The sequence below is a fragment of the Triticum aestivum genome, chromosome 2D (assembly GCF_018294505.1).
Source record: "Triticum aestivum cultivar Chinese Spring chromosome 2D, IWGSC CS RefSeq v2.1, whole genome shotgun sequence".
NCBI lineage: Eukaryota > Viridiplantae > Streptophyta > Magnoliopsida > Poales > Poaceae > Triticum > Triticum aestivum.
In genome coordinates this window covers 120,884,201-120,903,743 of record NC_057799.1, presented here as the reverse complement: position 1 = coordinate 120,903,743, position 19,543 = coordinate 120,884,201, and the positions used below count along the sequence as shown (strand labels likewise).

Below are 19,543 nucleotides of genomic sequence, written 5' to 3'. Positions count from 1 at the left end.
GGATGTTCAGTTCTGTGATCGGAGGTTGAGTTTCTTCTGCTCCTGGACCATGCTACTTGTAAAAGAGACGCTGCACGTACACCACGTTATAAAATCAGAAAGAATAGCATTGTAGATGTTTGATGAGCGGGCCTGTCAGTTTACATAAGACGATCTCCAGCAGCCCAATAGGAGCCACTGTTATGAAAGCGAACGCATCCTTGTCCGAGGCTTTCATGGCCACTTTGAAAACCTTTTTTTGTTATTTTTGTCAAACAGCGCACTTTAAAACCTGTAAATGCACGTTTAACTGCAAAAATGAGCAATAAACGCAGTGTTAAAAGAGCAATGATACTGTATTTTTATAGGGACCGAGACACGGTAGATGCGTAGAAGTTTTTCCATGTGACTCGAGTGGCCGCCACTTTGTTGTGCATGTATATGGTCCACCCACAGTAGCATACATTACTCCGATGGGCCCAAAAGTGTCTCGCTCGGTCCACCGTCCTGGACCAGCAGCCTGTCCTGCTTCAAACGCTCCATGAAGCAGCAGCATGTTGTTACTACAGGTAGATTCAGGCCGAGACTGTCTGACCGTCAAATGTTACTACTTGCTACTGGAAAAAAGAGGTTAGCTTAGAGAGGCCACAAGTCAGCGGTGAAGCTAGCTTAGCCGTGGATGATTGCGGCTCCGCACGCCCAGCTCAAGGCCAAGCAGAAGAAAAACAGAAGAGGAAAAGGGCGGAAAAACGCGGTGGCTTTTGCGGTGGTGCGTGTCCCTGGATCGGTGGCCGCGAGATGTAAGCGCAATGATACGGTGGCGGATGATGGATGGTAAACCCCCCGACCCCCGTCGTCGCCTTGTCAACCGCTCCATCATTTTCCTTTGCGTGGCCTCATGATTCCCGGTCCCCTGCGCCCCACACCGCCAAAGTCCACCCCACCACGCCACGCCACGCCATGCCACGCTCGATCCAGAACCGTGTGAAAATCATACGTCTACGTTGCATGCCGGCCCCATGGACCGCGGCGCGGTTCGGCGGCAGTAACTCACGCGGTCACGCCCCACGCGAGCCCAAGATCGAGATCCCGATGGCGCTGGAGGGGCCCTCCGCCGCCGCACGGGAGGGATTACTGCGGTGAACAGACGCTCACTGTCACTGGTGTTGGTTAGAGGCAGAAAAAAAAAAGAATGCTGGTTAGCTACTAAAGCTGCGTAAGCACGCTTTGGCGGAGCTTTGTTTGCACTTGCGGCTAAAGCGCAGCCACGGCCCAAAGCAAAGCCGTGGAGGAACAAAAGCGAGCCAACACGCACGTACGTACACTAGGCGCGCACGCAGCGACAGCCTAGCGCGCGAGCGACGCATGCAGCAGCGGCGCAATTCCGCGCCCAGATCTCGCCTCGTCTCGTCTTCTTTTTCGCCCAACTAGGCGAATCCAAGCAGAGGGCGGCGCCGGGAGCAGGAGGCAGACGGGATCCCCGTGGGGATTCGGCTGCCGGCGACTTTAGCCTGCGGCGAGGCTCTGACGCCGAGCTAGAGCGAGCGACACCGTGTCAGTGACGGCCGGCCGCACTGCCCCCTTCCGGAGCAAAGGCTCTCTCGCGCTCGCTTTCGCTGTTGCATAGACGGGTTGGGTGGGTGGGCGCGCACTTGCACTGGCCCCCGCTCTTCTCTTCTATAGTGCTCTCTCCGTTTCCTCCGTCCCTTTTACTTTTTTCTCCTCCTCCAACTCAACTGGTTTAGTTTCTTGGACAAGATAGTCATGCAGACCTGCAATGGCACACGATCGTTCTGGGTTTATTGCATTTCGATGTTATTTGCTTCATCTTCATGTGTTGTTAGTTTAAGAAGAGATGCTAAATTTTGGTTGCCCCCATCGGTAGATCAGCCGGGCACTTCTCTAGTTCATGGTCTAGTATTATCGTTCTTTTTCAACTCTTTGGTCTGAAGATAAAAAATATATATTAAAAGGTGATATAGTATGACGCATAGAATGGTCAATTGCTTGTTAAGGAAAGAAGAGAAGAGCAGTCAGTCGCCACTCGCCACTGAGCTCTGCCGTCAGCACGGGAATCGAGAAAAACAACGGAAGCCGGTGGCAGCTACAGAATTGGCGACACATGCGCACATCCCAGGAGACAGACAGACGGCTGATTTGATCTCCATGAAAACATCTCCCGAATTACTACTGCAACAAATCATCGTACTACTACTACTACCACGTACACTACACACATCAATCGGAAGCAACGGCGAGGGGATCCGGTCAGACGGCGACCTCGATTCGCGGCTCGAAGGAGAAGGCGGCCACGAAGTCCATGGCCTCGCCGTCGCCGCCGGCGCACCGCGGCAGCTCCTCCCACGCGTTGCTCCCCACGTCGCACATGAAGCACCCGTTGGCGCCCGCGTCGCCGGAGCTGACGCACACCATCACGCGCCCGCCGTGCCCCACGCAGTTCACGTCCGCCTTCTTGCCGTAGAAGGCGTGCGACATGGCCGGGGGCATCGCGGCCACCTGCCGCCACGCGCCGTCCGAGAACTCCCAGAGGCGCAGGCTCGCCGTGTCCAGGTACTCCGAGAGGACCACCACGTAGGCCCGGCCGTCGCACGCCACAACGTCGATAGAGTACTCGAAGTGCACCGGCAGGATCCGCGGGAGCTCGGTGAACACGCGGCGCGCCAGGTCGCACGCCACGACCGCGCCCGAGTGGCTCAGGAAGTAGGCCACGGCCTCGCCGCCGTCGCTGCGGCACGTCACGGCGGACGAGTACTGCCTCGCCGCGCTGCGCTGCGTGCTGGACACCATCACGTCGCCGGACTTGCTCAGGTAATAGACCGCGCCGTCGCCTTCGCCGTCCATGTCCTCGTCAATGTCGTCGTCGTCGTGTCGCGCTTGCGCGTCCGCGGGCGAGGCCTCTGTCTTCCGCGACAGAGGCACCGCGTCCTCCCACGCGTTCTTGGACGAGTCGAACACCGTCATGGACAGGTTTGGAAGCTCGCCCAGGATGAGGACCACGCGGTAGGGTGATCCGTACATGGCCACGGCGTAGAGCGCGTCTGTTGCGGCCGGAGGCGGCGGCGGGAGCGCCCGGGAGACGCCGCTGAGCGGGTTGGCCACGGTGAGCTCGCCGGTTTCAGGCGCGCGGTAGAGCACGAGCCCGCCCGCGGCGGCCACCGGCACGGGGCCCGGGGCGCCACGGCACCGCGCCCAGGTCCTCTCGGCGGCGTCGAACGCGATGGCGGGGCAGGGAGGGCGCTGTTCCTCCTCCTCCTGTTGGTCGGACAGCATGAGGAACCACGGGTCCCGGGCGGGGACGCGCGCGCAGGCGGCGAGGAAGGCAGGCGACCCCGCGGCCTCGCGCCAGCGCCGGCACACGCCGCGGAGGCGGAAGAAGCTGGCGGGCGGGAGGCGCGCGAGGACGCGCTCGAGCATGTCCTCGTGGAGCTGCCCAAGCTCAGGCGCAGACAGCTCTTCGCACTTGCGCTTCCTGCCGCCGCTCGCAGCCACCGCCGCCGCCATGTCCGCGAGCTCCAAGATCTTGGAGCGAACAGAGGAAGGGGGTGGAAGAAGCTGGCACTGGCGGTGCGAGTGAGGTCGCCGGCTTTATATCTGGCGCCCGAGTGAGTGGAGGCGCAGAGGCAGAGAGGTGGTGGTGGTGGTGGGGAGGAAGGTTCGTGCGGAGGAGACGGTGGTGGTGGAGGTGGAAGAGGAGGCTCTTTTTGTTCGCGTTGACATGCAAAGCGAAAGAGAAAGATGCACTTTGGGAAGGTGAAGCGAGGTGTGGGGAGGAGGGAGGAGCTCGCTCGATGGCTGGGTGCGCGTGTGGGCGTGGGCGCCGGTCGTGGTGGTGGTGGGGTGAGCGTGGCGCATGCGCTGCCTGTGCTCTGCTCCTGCCCGTCGTAGTCGTCGGCATATATAGCCGAGCGGCCGGGGCCGAGGGGAGGCCAGCGGTGCGGCGCCGGTGTGAAATGGCAAATGACAGCGAGGAGAGACTGCCGAGTAGTGTTTTTTTTTTGACTTGGACTGCCTAGTAGTTAACGAAGGCACGAATACCCCGTTGAAGAGAGCGTATTTGATGCATCGGGGCAATTGGTGCTACCGGTACACCGGATCGTTGCGTATTTAAAAGTGTTTAAAAAGATTTTGAAAAGTTAGTGCATTGACACAACATCAATGTATATAGTCATAAAAATTCAAATCAAAATTCAAGACATTACAGCAGATACAAAAAGATAAATTTGACATCAATGTGCTAATGGGCCAAAACTGAAGCCTAACTTATGTTATGTACTATTCAATGTCAAACTTGTCATTTTTGTATCTCGAGCAATGTTTTAAATTTTGATTTGAATTTTTATGACAACACACATTGATGTTGTGGCAATGCACTAATTTTTTCTGATTTTTTCAAACATTATTGTATGTGCAACGGGGGACCTGTGCGCCGGTAGCATCAAATACACTGGTGCACCAGGTACCCCCCCCCCCCCCCAGTTGATCGTTTGAGTTTGATTCCATGGATTTCTTTCCCGTGTCTCTGTTTTGCGGAAGGGAGTAGGTAGGCACCAGTCGCCTGAAAATTGAAAAATGGACAGTTAGATTCTCCTCCTCGTGTCTCAGCAGATAGGATTAATGCTTCCTCTTTAACTTCAAACCAGCATCTTATTTTCTCTTCTTCCTCTCACACCCACCGACCTAGCCCAGGCCATCTTTCTAACCCTGGCGATGACAGTTATGTTTTTCCGGCGAACCTGCACCAACCCACACCCCAAAAGACAGACAATGGGGTCGCCTGCCACCCTAAGATAGACCCACAGGCTTTTCCGTCGAGCTTCTTCCTTACCTTCGGTTGTTCCTCCCTTCGCGCTAAATTGGACCGACCCAAATTCCAAATTCACGGACTTACATATAGCTATTGTGTTTGTGGAACTTACTCGTACCAAGACAAGAAAAAAAACTCAAGGAACCATTCTTCTTGTTTTGTGAATTCGTGGGGTGTATTGATGACCCACAAGTATAGGGATCTATCGTAGTCCTTTTGATAAGTAAGAGTGTCGAACCCAACGAGGAGCAGAAGGAAATGACAAGCGGTTTTCAGCAAGGTATTCTCTGCAAGCACTGAAATTATCGGTAACACATAGTTGTGTGATAAGATAATTCATAACGGGTAACAAGTAACAAAAGTAACTAAGCTGCATCAAGGTGGCCCAATCCCTTTTTTAGCAAAGGACAAGCCTGGACGAACTCTTATATAAAGCAAAGCGCTGCCGAGGACACTGTTGGAAATATGCCCTAGAGGCAATAATAAAAGGTTATTATTATATTTCTTAGTTCATGATAATCGTCTATTATTCATGCTATAATTGTATTGTCCGGAAATCGTAATACATGTGTGAATACATAGACCACAACTTGTCCCTAGTAAGCCTCTAGTTGACTAGCTCGTTGATCAACAGATAGTCATGGTTTCCTGACTATGGACATTGGATGTCATTGATAACGGGATCACATCATTAGGAGAATGATGTGATGGACAAGACCCAATCCTAAGCATAGCATAAAAGATCGTGTAGTTTTGTTTGCTAGAGCTTTTCCAATGTCAAGTATCTTTTCCTTAGACCATGAGATCGTGCAACTCCCATATACCGTAGGAGTGCTTTGGGTGTGCCAAACGTCACAACGTAACAGGGTGACTATAAAGGTGCATTACGGGTATCTCCGAAAGTGTCTGTTGGGTTGGCACGGATTGAGACTGGGATTTGTCACTCCGTGTGACGGGGAGGTATCTCTGGGCCCACTCGGTAATGCATCATCATAATGAGCTCAATGTGACTGAGGCGTTAGTCACGGGATCATGCATTGCGGTACGAGTAAAGAGACTTGCCGGTAACGAGATTGAACAAGGTATTGGGATACCGACGATCGAATCTCGGGCAAGTAACATACCGATTGACAAAAGGAATTGCATACGGATTGATTGAATCCTCGACACCGTGGTACATCCGATGAGATCATCGTGGAGCATGTGGGAGCCAACATGGGTATCCAGATCCGCTGTTGGTTATTGACCGGAGAGGCGTCTCAGTCATGTCTGCATGTCTCCCGAACCCGTAGGGTCTACACACTTAAGGTCTGGTGACGCTAGGGTTGTAGAGATATATGTATGCGAAAACCCGAAAGTTGTTCGGAGTCCCGGATGAGATCCCGGACGTCACGAGAGGTTCCGGAATGGTCTGGAGGTGAAGAATTATATATAGGAAGTCAAGTTTCGGCCACCGGAAGAGTTTCGGGGGTTACCGGTATTGTACCGGGACCACCGGAAGGGTCCCGGGGGTCCACCGGGTGGGGCCACCTGTCCCGGAGGGCCCCGTGGGCTGAAAGTGGAAGGGAACCAGCCCCTAGTGGGCTGGGGCGCCCCCCTTGGGCCTCCCCCCATGCGCCTAGGGTTGGGAACCCTAGGGGGGAGCTTCCCCCTTGCCTTGGGGGCAAGGCACCCCTTCCCCCCCACTTGGCCGCCGCCCCCCTTGAGATCCCATCTCTTGGGGCTGGCGCACCCCCCCAGGGGCCTATATAAAGGGGGGGAGGGAGGGCAGCACACAACAGCCTTGGGCGCCTCCCTCTCCCCCTGCAACACCTCTCTCTCTCTCACAAAAGCTCGGCGAAGCCCTGCCGGAGAACCGCTACATCCACCACCACGCCGTCATGCTGCTGGATCTCCATCAACCTCTCCTTCCCCCTTGCTGAATCAAGAAGGAGGAGACGTCGCTGCACCGTACGTGTGTTGAACGCGGAGGTGCCGTCCGTTCGGCACTCGATCATCGGTGATTTGGATCACGGCGAGTACGACTCCGTCATCCACGTTCATTGGAGCGCTTCCGCTCGCGATCTACAAGGGTATGTAGATGCACTCCTTTCCCCTCGTTGCTAGTAGTCTCCATAGATGCATCATGGTGAGCGTAGGAAAATTTTAAATTATGCTACGATTCCCAACAGTGGTATCAGAGCCAGGTCTATGCGTAGTTACTATGCACGAGTAGAACACAAAGAAGTTGTGGGCGTTGAGTTTGCCAATTCTTCTTGCCGCTACTAGTCTTTTCTTGTTTCGGCGGCATTGTAGGATGAAGCGGCCCGGACCGACCTTACACGTACACTTACGTGAGACAGGTTCCACCGACTGACATGCACTAGATGCATAAGGTGGCTAGCGGGTGTCTGTCTCTCCTACTTTAGTCGGAACGGATTCGATGAAAAGGTCCTTATGAAGGGTAAATAGAAATTGGCAAATCACGTTGTGGTCATACGTAGGTAAGAAACGTTCTTGCTAGAAACCTACAAACCACGTAAAAACTTGCAACAACAATTAGAGGACGTGTAACTTGTTTTTGCAGCAAGTGCTATGTGATGTGATATGGCCAGAAGATGTGATGAATGATATATGTGATGTATGAGATTGATCATATTCTTGTAATAGGAATCACGACTTGCATGTCGATGAGTATGACAACCGGCAGGAGCCATAGGAGTTGTCTTTATTATCTTGTATGACCTACGTGTCATTGAATAACGCCATGTAAATTACTTTACTTTGTTGCTAAACGCGTTAGCCATAGAAGTAGAAGTAATCGTTGGCGTGACAACTTCATGGAGACACAATGATGGAGATCATGGTGTCATGCCGGTGACAAATATGATCATGGTGCCCCGAAGATGGAGATCAAAGGAGCATAATGATATTGGCCATATCATGTCACTATTTGATTGCATGTGATGTTTATCATGTTTTTGCATCTTATTTGCTTAGAACGACGGTAGTAAGTAAGATGATCCCTTATAATAATTTCAAGAAAGTGTTCACCCTAACTGTGCACCGTTGCGAAGGTTCGTCGTTTCGAAGCACCACATGATGATCGGGTGTGATAGATTCTTACGTTCGAATACAACGGGTGTTGACGAGCCTAGCATGTACATACATGGCCTCGGAACACACGCAATACACTTAGGTTGACTTGACGAGCCTAGCATGTACAGACATGGCCTCGGAACACGGAGGACCGAAAGGTCGAGCATGAGTCGTATAGAAGATACGATCAACATGGAGATGTTCACCGATCTTGACTAGTCCGTCTCACGTGATGATCGGACACGGCCTAGTTGAACTCGGATCATGTTTCACTTAGATGACTAGAGGGATGTCTATCTGAGTGGGAGTTCATTAAATAATTTGATTAGATGAACTCAATTATCATGAACTTAGTCTAAAATCTTTACACTATGTCTTGTAGATCAAATGGCCAACGTTGTCCTCAATTTCAACGCGTTCCTAGAGAAAACCAAGCTGAAAGATGATGGCAGCAACTATACGGACTGGGTCCGGAACCTGAGGCTCATCCTCATAGTAGCCAAGAAAGATTATGTCTTAGAAGCACCGCTAGGTGATGCACCAATCCCACAGAACCAAGACGTTATGAACGCTTGGCAATCACGTGCTGATGATTACTCCCTTGTTCAGTGCGGCATGCTTTACAGCTTAGAACCGGGTCTCCAAAAGCGTTTTGAGAAACATGGAGCATATGAGATGTTCGAGGAGCTGAAACTGGTTTTTCAAGCTCATGCCCGGGTCGAGAGATATGATGTCTCCGACAAGTTCTTCAGCTGTAAAATGGAGGAGAACAGTTCTGTTAGTGAGCACATACTTAGAATGTCTGGGTTGCACAACCGCTTGTCTCAGCTGGGAGTTAATCTCCCGGATGACGCGGTCATTGACAGAATCCTCCAGTCGCTTCCACCAAGCTACAAGAGCTTTGTGATGAACTACAATATGCAGGGGATGGAAAAGACCATTCCCGAGGTATATTCAATGCTGAAATCAGCGGAAGGGGAGATCAGAAAAGAACATCAAGTATTGATGGTGAATAAAACCACCAAGTTCAAGAAGGGCAAGGGTAAGAAGAACTTCAAGAAGGACGGCAAGGGAGTTGCCGCGCCCGGTAAGCCAGTTACTGGGAAGAAGTCAAAGAATGGACCTAAGCCCGGGACTGAGTGCTTTTATTGCAAGGGAAGTGGTCACTGGAAGCAGAACTGCCCCAAATATTTAGCGGACAAGAAGAAGGCCGGCAACACCCAAGGTATATGTGATATACAAGTAATTGATGTGTACCTTACCAGTACTCGTAGTAGCTCCTGGGTATTTGATACCGGTGCGGTTGCTCATATTTGTAACTCAAAGCAGGAACTACGGAATACACGGAGACTGGCAAAGGACGAGGTGACGATGCGCGTCGGGAATGGTTCCAAGGTCGATGTGATCGCCGTCGGCACGCTACCTCTACATCTACCCACGGGATTAGTTTTAAACCTCAATAATTGTTATTTAGTGCCAGCTTTGAGCATGAACATTGTGTCTGGATCTCGTTTAATTCGAGATGGCTACTCATTTAAATCCAAGAATAATGGTTGTTCTATTTATTTGAGAGAGATGTTTTATGGTCATGCCCCGCTGGTCAACGGTTTATTTTTGATGAATCTCGAACGTGATGTTACATATGTTCATAGTGTGAATACCAAAAGATGCAAAGTTGATAACGATAGTCCCACATACTTGTGGCACTGCCGCCTTGGTCACATTGGTGTCAAGCGCATGAAGAAGCTCCATGCAGATGGACTTTTGGAGTCTCTTGATAACGAATCATTTGACACGTGCGAACCATGCCTCATGGGTAAGATGACCAAGACTCCGTTCTCCGGAACAATGGAGCGAGCAACCAACTTATTGGAAATCATACATACCGATGTGTGTGGTCCAATAAGTGTTGAGGCTCGCGGAGGATATCGTTATGTTCTCACTCTCACTGATGATTTAAGTAGATATGGGTATGTCTACCTGATGAAACACAAGTCTGAAACCTTTGAAAAGTTCAAGGAATTTCAGAGTGATGTTGAGAATCAACGTGACAGGAGAATAAAATTCCTACGATCAGATTGTGGTGGAGAATATTTAAGTCACGAGTTTGGTGCACACTTAAGGAAATGTGGAATAGTTTCACAACTCACGCCGCATGGAACACCTCAGAGAAATGGTGTGTCCGAACGTCGTAATCGCACTCTATTGGATATGGTGCGATCTATGATGTCTCTTACCGATTTACCGCTCTCATTTTGGGGCTATGCTTTAGAGACTGCCGCATTCACTTTAAATAGGGCTCCGTCGAAATCCGTTGAGACGACACCATATGAATTATGGTTTGGGAAGAAACCTAAGCTGTCGTTTCTAAAAGTTTGGGGATGCGATGCTTATGTCAAGAAACTTCAACCTGAAAAGCTCGAACCCAAATTGGAAAAATGCGTCTTCATAGGATACCCTAAGGAAACTATGGGGTATACCTTCTACCTCGGATCCGAAGGCAAGATCTTCGTTGCCAAGAACGGGTCCTTTCTGGAGAAGGAGTTTCTCTCGAAAGAATTGAGTGGGAGGAAAGTGGAACTTGATGAGGTGATAGTCACCCCTTCCGAACCGGAAAGTAGCGCAGCGCGGGAAAATGTTCCTGTGGTGCCTACACCGACTGGGGAGGAAGTTAATGATGATGATCATGAAGCTTCGGATCAAGTTACTGAACTTCGTAGGTCCACAAGGACACGTTCCGCACCAGAGTGGTATGGCAACCCTGTCCTGGAAATCATGTTGTTAGACAACGGTGAACCTTCGAACTATGAAGAAGCGATGGCGGGCCCGGATTCCGACAAATGGCTAGAAGCCATGAAATCCGAGATAGGATCCATGTATGAAAATGAAGTATGGACTTTGACTGACTTGCCCGATGATCGGCGAGCCATAGAAAACAAATGGATCTTTAAGAAGAAGACGGACGCAGATGGTAATGTGACCATCTACAAAGCTCGACTTGTCGCTAAGGGTTATCGACAAGTTCAAGGGGTTGACTACGATGAGACTTTCTCACCCGTAGCGAAGCTGAAGTCCGTCCGAATCATGTTAGCAATTGCCGCATACTATGATTATGAGATATGGCAGATGGACGTCAAAACGGCATTCCTTAATGGCTTCCTTAAGGAAGAGTTGTATATGATGCAGCCGGAAGGTTTTGTCGATCCTAAGAATGCTAACAAAGTATGCAAGCTCCAGCGCTCAATCTATGGGCTGGTGCAAGCATCTCGGAGTTGGAACATTCGCTTTGATGAGATGATCAAAGCGTTTGGGTTTACACAGACTTGAAAAGCCTGTGTTTACAAGAAAGTGAGTGGGAGCTCTGTAGCATTTCTCATATTATATGTGGATGACATACTATTGATGGGAAATGATATAGAATTCTTGTAAAGTATAAAGGCCTGTTTGAATAAGTGTTTTTCAATGAAGGACCTATAGAGATAGATCAAGACGCCTCATTGGTCTTTCACAGAGTACATACCTTGATAAGATATTGAAGAAGTTCAGTATGGATCAGTCCAAGAAGGGGTTCTTGCCTGTATTGCAAGGTGTGCAATTGAGCGCGGCTCAATGCCCGACCACGGCAGAAGATATAGAAGAGATGAGTGTCATCCCCTATGCCTCGGCCATAGGGTCTATTATGTATGCCATGCTGTGTATCAGACCTGATGTAAACCTTGCCGTAAGTTTGGTAGGAAGGTACCAAAGTAATCCCGGCAAGGAACACTGGACAGCGGTCAAGAATATCCTGAAGTACCTGAAGAGGACTAAGGATATGTTTCTCGTTTATGGAGGTGACGAAGAGCTCGTCGTAAAGGGTTACGTCGACGCTAGCTTTGACACAGATCTGGATGACTCGAAGTCACAGACTGGATACGTGTATATTTTGAATGGAGGAGCAGTAAGCTGGTGCAGTTGCAAGCAAAGCGTCGTGGCGGGATCTACATGTGAAGCGGAGTACATGGCAGCCTCGGAGGCAGCACAGGAAGCAGTCTGGATGAAGGAGTTCATTACCGACCTAGGGGTGATTCCCAATGCGTCGGGCCCGATGACTCTCTTCTGTGACAACACTGGAGCTATTGCCCTTGCGAAGGAGCCCAGGTTTCACAGGAAGACCAGGCATATCAAGCGTCGCTTCAACTCCATTCGTGAAAGTGTTCAAAATGGAGACATAGATATTTGTAAAGTACACATGGACCTGAACGTAGCAGATCCGTTGACTAAACCTCTCCCTAGGGCAAAACATGATCAACACCAGGACGCAATGGGTGTTCGATTCATCACAATGTAACTAGATTATTGACTCTAGTGCAAGTGGGAGACTGTTGGAAATATGCCCTAGAGGCAATAATAAAAGGTTATTACTATATTTCTTAGTTCGTGATAATCGTCTATTATTCATGCTATAATTGTATTGTCCGGAAATCGTAATACATGTGTGAATACATAGACCACAACCTGTCCCTAGTAAGCCTCTAGTTGACTAGCTCGTTGATCAACAGATAGTCATGGTTTCCTGACTGTGGACATTGGATGTCATTGATAACGGGATCACATCATTAGGAGAATGATGTGATGGACAAGACCCAATCCTAAGCATAGCATAAAAGATCGTGTAGTTTCGTTTGCTAGAGCTTTTCCAATGTCAAGTATCTTTTCCTTAGACCATGAGATCGTGCAACTCCCGGATACCGTAGGAGTGCTTTGGGTGTGCCAAACATCACAACGTAACTGGGTGACTATAAAGGTGCATTACGGGTATCTCCGAAAGTGTCTGTTGGGTTGGCACGGATCGAGACTGGGATTTGTCACTCTGTGTGACGGGGAGGTATCTCTGGGCCCACTCGGTAATGCATCATCATAATGAGCTCAATGTGACTGAGGCGTTAGTCACGGGATCATGCATTGTGGTACGAGTAAAGAGACTTGCCGGTAACGAGATTGAACAAGGTATTGGGATACCGACGATCGAATCTCGGGCAAGTAACATACCGATTGACAAAAGGAATTGCATACGGATTGATTGAATCCTCGACACCGTGGTTCATCTGAGGAGATCATCGTGGAGCATGTGGGAGCAAACATGGGTATCCAGATCCCGCTATTGGTTATTGACCGGAGAGGCGTCTCGGTCATGTCTGCATGTCTCCCGAACCCGTAGGGTCTACACACTTAAGGTCCGGTGACGCTAGGGTTGTAGAGATATATGTATGCGGAAACCCGAAAGTTGTTCGGAGTCCCGGATGAGATCCCGGACGTCACGAGAGGTTCCGGAATGGTCCGGAGGTGAAGAATTATATATAGGAAGTCAAGTTTCGGCCACCGGGAGAGTTTCGGGGGTTACCGGTATTGTACCGGGACCACCGGGTGGGGCCACCTGTCCCGGAGGGCCCCGTGGGCTGAAAGTGGAAGGGAACCAGCCCCTAGTGGGTTGGGGAGCCCCCCTTGGGCCTCCCCCCATGCGCCTAGGGTTGGGAACCCTAGGGGGGGAGCTTCCCCCTTGCCTTGGGGGGCAAGGCGCCCCTTCCCCCCCACTTGGCCGCCGCCCCCCTTGAGATCCCATCTCTTGGGGCTGGCGCACCCCCCCAGGGGCCTATATAAAGGGGGGGAGGGAGGGCAGCACACAACAGCCTTGGGCGCCTCCCTCTCCCCCTGCAACACCTCTCTCTCTCTCACAGAAGCTCGGCGAAGCCCTGCCGGAGAACCGCTACATCCACCACCACGCCGTCGTGCTGCTGGATCTCCATCAACCTCTCCTTCCCCCTTGCTGGATCAAGAAGGAGGAGACGCCGCTGCACCGTACGTGTGTTGAACGCGGAGGTGCCGTCCGTTCGGCACTCGATCATCGGTGATTTGGATCACGGCGAGTACGACTCCGTCATCCACGTTCATTGGAACGCTTCCGCTCGCGATCTACAAGGGTATGTAGATGCACTCCTTTCCCCTCGTTGCTAGTGGTCTCCATAGATGCATCTTGGTGAGCGTAGGAAAATTTTAAATTATGCTACGATTCCCAACAGACACATGGGAATTGTTGTCAAGTTAGTTTTCATCATGCTCATATGATTCACGTTCGTTACTTTGATAATTTGATATGTGGGTGGACCGGTGCTTGGGTGCTGCCCTTCCTTGGACAAGTCTCTCACTTATGATTAACCCCTCTCGCAAGCATCCGCAACTACGAAAGAAGAATTAAGATAAATCTAACCATAGCTTGAAACATGTTGATCCAAATCAACCCCTTACGAAGCAACGCATAAACTAGGGTTTAAGCTTTTGCCACTCTAGCAACCCATCATCTACTTATTACTTCCCACTGCCTCCCCCTAGGCCCAAACAATGGTGAAGTGTCATGTAGTCGACGTTCACATAACACCACTAGAGGAAAGACAACATACATCTCATCAAAAACATTGAACGAATACCAAATTCACATGATTACTTATAACAAGACTTCTCTCTCTCATGTCCTCAGAAACAAACGTAACTACTCACAAAGCATATTCATGTTCATAATTAGAGGAGTATTAATTATCATTAAGGATCTGAACATATGATCTTTCACCGAATAAACCAACTAGCATCAACTACAAGGAGTAATCAACACTACTATCAACCCACAGGTACCAATCTGAGGTTTTGAGACAAAGATCGGATACAAGAGATGAACTAGGATTTGAGAGGAGATGGTGCTGGTGAAGATGTTGATGGAGATTGACCCCCTCTCGATGAGAGGATCATTAGTGGTGACGATGGCGATGATTTCCCCCTCCCAGAGGGAAGTTCCCCCGGCAGAACAGCTCCGCGGGAGCCCAAGATTGGTTCTGCCCAAGTTCCGCCTCGAGACGGCGGCGCTTCGTCCCTAAAGCTTCCTTCTGATTTTTTTCAGGTCAAAACACAACATATAGCAGAAGATGGACGTCGGGGGCCTACCAGGTGGCCCACAAGACAGGGGGTGCGCCCCCCATCCTTGTGGATGGTAGGTGGCCCCCCTCTAGTGCTTTCTTCGCCCAATATTTTTTATATAATCCAAAAATATTCTCCGTGAAGTTTCAGGACTTTTGGAGTTGTGCAGAATGGGTCTCTAATATTTGCTCCTTTGCCAGTACAGAATTCTAGCTGCCGGCATTCTCCCTCTTCATGTAAATCTTATAAAATAAGAGAGAAAGGCATAAGTATTGTAATATAACATGTAATAACAGCCCATAATGCAATAAACATTGATATAAAAGCATGATGCAAAATGGACGTATCAACTCCCCCAAGCTTAAACCTCGCTTGTCCTCAAGCGAAAACCGATATCGAAAAATATGTCCACATGTTTAGATATAGAGGTGTCGATAAAATAAAATACGGACATGAGGGCATCATGATCATCTTTAGAACAGCAACATATATTGCCATCTAATCTCTGATGCTAAAGTAACAATTCGTTCACAAGGTAATGCATGAATCAAAAACTTCATTGAAAACTAACAAACTATGATCTCAGTCATTGAAACAATTGCAATTTATCATAACATCGGAAAGAGTCAATATAAGATCTTTTCAGCAAGTCCACATACTCAACTATCATTTAACCTTTCACAATTGCTAACCCTCACGCGATACTTGTGTGTTCAAAGCTTCAATCGGACACAGAGAAAGATAGGGGCTCATAGTTTCGCCTTCCAACCTTTTACCTCAAGGGTAATGTCAACAATAATACTTTATGAAACCTACATCCGAGTGGATATATATATATCTGGTTCTCTCCAACACATAGTGCTTGCCAAAGGAAAAAGTGTAAAAAGGAAAGGTGATGGTCACCATGACTCTTGTATAAGGGTAGAAGATAAAATAAAAGATAGGCCCTTCGCAGAGGGAAGCAGAGGTTGTCATGCACTTTTATGGTTGGATGCACAAAATCTTAATGCAAAATAACGTCACTTTATATTACCGCTTGTGATAAATAATTTTATTATGCAGTCCGTCGCTTTTATTTATTCCATATCACAAGTTCGTATAAAGCTTATTTTTATGCCGTCCCTCCCTCCCTCTCTTTCTCTCTCTCTCTCTCCCTCTCCCTCTCCGTCTCCCCCCCGGAATTAGAATCACGACAGGAGGAGACGCCCATGTTCTTTGGGTGCAACCGAAGGAAGATGTTCTCTCGGGATTTGTTCAACCGATTTGGTTGGCGTTCTGCTAACATAATTTCTGATACATTAGACTCTTTTTACTATGTTTTCCTTTTTATTTTGCCCTTGCAGTAGTCATGTGTGGCCGTTTTTTTGTAAAGTTTATTGTGATCGAATAATGAACTTTAAAATAATTAATAAAAGGCTTTGTGCATCACTGTTTTTTTTTGCAAAATCATTCGTGTATTAGAGCATCTCTAGCCGCGCCCCCAACAAGCCCTCCCGAGGCGTTTTTGCCGCGCCGGCGCTGAAAAAACGGCCCAGTCGCCCCCCAGAAGCCCGTTTTTCGCCGGCTCGGGCCGAAACTGGTGCCGACGGACCCAGGCAGAACCCGACGCCCTGGGGGGGCGCCTGGGGCGCCGGCACAAGCGAAAAGGGCGCGTGGGTCTGCCCTGTCGGCGAGTCCAGCGCCTATTCCCGCCGTTTCTTCCCGCTTTTCCCCCACTTCCCTCCCATTTTCTCCTTTCCTCCCGCCAATCTCCCTCCCGCTCGCCTCCCAGCCGGCCGCCATGCCACCGAAGAAGTACGTCGTCCCCCGCGCGGCGGCAACCGCGACCGCCTCCGTCGCCCAGCCGAAGCAGAGGAAGCCGAGGACGCCGCCGTCCAAGCCACCAGGCATGTCAAACGCCGAGTGGAGGGCGGAAGTTCAGCGACTGGAGGCTGTCACCGCCGACCGGCGGAACAGGGCCATCGCCAAGAAGGCCCGCGACAACGCGGCGCGCGCGGCTGCGGCTGCCGCATCGGCGGACCAAGCCGAGGCCGAGGCGACTCGCGCGGGATGATGAATCCACCCGGCAGCCACGCCCAGTACGCGCCCTGGGGCTAGCAAGGCGTCGGCTCTCCGTCGCCGCAGCCATGAGGATTGCTCTCGCCGGGCTATGCCAACGGGGATACTAAATGGTGCTTAGCTAGCGTTCAACCAACTGTGCAGTAGTATGGCAGTACTGGGATACTAAATGGTGCTTAGCTAGCGTATATACCTTCATTAAACTACTCTAGACTTGTAGCTACGTACTGATCGGACCACGAGTGCACAGTCTCTCCCAGGCTGCGTTTGAGCACCTCTCCTCCAATCCTCTGGGCGTATGATCCTACTTACATGAATACATGTGCTGTACGTGCTCTCCGTCGTCAGCACGTTCCGATCAAAACCGATCGCAGTACGCAGCTCTCTCTGAATGCCACCACGTGACATTGTACAGCGGGCAGTACAACAGCACGGCCGCAATTACGCGAGCATTAGTGGCACCACAGCAAATAATGCCGTGCATGCGTGGGGTGTGTATTGACTCTGACTGGCCACCGCAAGAAGCAAGGATGGCAGAAGCAATGCACCGAGCGAGCCCGACCGTCCATGTCACGACCGGTCCGTGCATGCACCGATTTTAAGAGCCTGCTCGGACTCTCTCCCCGCTCCAACTCCGTTCTGGAACGGAGCAGCATCCAGTTCAAATTTTGAGAGTCGCTGAAGGGCCACTCCGCGCGCTTCGCTCCGCGCTGAAGGAGCGGAGGGTTGCCGAACAAGGCCTAAGTCTCGACATATATAGTTAGGCCAACTCCACTGCACGACCCCAAACGGACGTCCGTTTTGTTCGGATTTTGTCCGTTTGGGTAGGGCAATGGGGTCGTGTCCGGACGTGTCTTGGGATGCGGTGGCCGTGCGCCCAGCGCGCGGACGCATCCCGGCCGCATCCTGTCCGCGTGCATTTTTCTTTGCTAGTCCTTAACTTTTTTTTATCATTCATTTTTGGTACATGACAATACATCATTACATTTTGACTAGTAAAGCAAGGCCAAAGAAAATAACAACCACAAGAATACATTTTAGAAGATACCCAACTTCCATAACTGCTCCCTTGAGTTGGGTTAGGGCCTTCTCGATGCACTCATTGTTGATCTGTGGAGGAGGCTCGATGTTGCACCCTCCTTTCTTCTTCAAGCCAGAAGTCGATGCTGCTTCCTCACACCTAGTCTCGTGTCTAGCCTCTAATCTAGCAACAAGTGCACTTGTCTTATCTACAGCCTCTATGCTAGCTAAAAGTGCACGAACATGTATTAAATTTCGCTCTATCAATATATCGATGTACTCTTCTTCCCAATACCAAAACTTGCATCCATTTTACACAATAAAATTTGAAGTTAGCACAACTAGTATAATCCGAGAGCACAAACCGAAGCTAAAAAGAGCACATACCCCATCGTTTAAGCACTTGATGAACACCCATCCGGGATGTTCCGGCGTTGTAGATGGCGCACGACCATCCTTGGGTAGTGGTCGCACTTAATGAGTGGCAACGGTGCGCCGACGAGCTTTTGGGCAAGCACTGAGCCTGGCCGGCCGCCATTCGCGTATCTGCCGGCGAACCACCGACGGTGCAGATCCGAGCGGCTAGAGGAGGAGCCACTGCCTGCATGTGGCCTTGCGGCCCTGCCAGGGCCTTCCGGCGAGGTGCCCGGCCAGTCCATGGCGCAGCCCAGCCTCCCACAGCCGGGCGAGCTCAAGACCGACCGGATCCGCCCCAAATCCGGCCGGCGGGTGTGCAAACCAGGTGGCCGTGGTTGGGTAGCTCGGCGGCGCCGAGGGGAAGGGGCTGGGCGAGCGCGCGGCCGAGCTGCACGGCTGCAATGGCAGCGGCGGCGGCGGCGACGGCGAGGGAAAGAGTGGGGAAGAGTGGAGAAGAGTGGAGTGGGGTGCAGCCGGAGGGAGGGAGGGAGCGGATAGAAAAAGGCCCGCCCTGTGCCACCGACGGGCGGGCTAGTGGAGGACGCGCGCAGACGGCCGGCGCGTCCACGTGGTGTCCGTTTCGCCTCAAAAGCGGCGCAAACTTGGCCGGGGAGGGGTCAAAAGCGGACACAAAACGGACGAAAGTCCATTTGCTCCCGCGCGCTGGGCCGCCTGCTTTGTTCCTTTTATCTCAATTGAACAGTGCCCGACAGGATGGGGTCGCGCGGTGAAGTTGGCCTTAGACCTTAGTGCACCGCTCCGCGTTCCATCCATGTCACGACACAGGCAGAGCGCCGTTCGTTGTCGTCCTTGAGCCTCCATGCAATCCCCGTACGCACTGCCCCATGCGTGCCTGACCGTATTTTGTAATCCTAGCCGCTGGAACTAGGTGGTACAGCAAGCTACGATCCACCGAGCGCGGTACCTTGACCTTGCCAGCTCGGGATCCTTGCAGGTCTTCACCAGCCACCCGCTCACGTACGTACCTACTACTGTAGCTGCTACGGCGGTGGGTTTCAATTGCATCTGCCATCGTAACCGGTTCGTACGTCCGTTGGTCTCGTCTGCATGGGGGTGCATGGCCGAGTCACGCAGGCAGCGTGAGCACTCAGCGGGAAGGCATCTATGACCATACCCAGAGTATGTCGTGGTGACCAGTGTAATCTATAATGGTGCACATGGCAATAGCATCTAGGTCCCAGAGCCATGCACGGAGCGTAT

General features: G+C 51.0%; 1 protein-coding gene across 1 annotated transcript; it reads right to left on the bottom strand.

The window, feature by feature from the left end:
• Window positions 1-1,963: 1,963 nt before the first annotated feature.
• LOC123052078 (F-box only protein 13) lies at window positions 1,964-3,862 on the bottom strand. The gene has a single exon (XM_044475159.1). It carries the CDS (start codon window positions 3,499-3,501, stop codon window positions 2,248-2,250), a length of 1,254 nt encoding a protein of 417 aa, XP_044331094.1. The 5' UTR covers window positions 3,502-3,862; the 3' UTR covers window positions 1,964-2,247.
• Window positions 3,863-19,543: the final 15,681 nt, after the last annotated feature.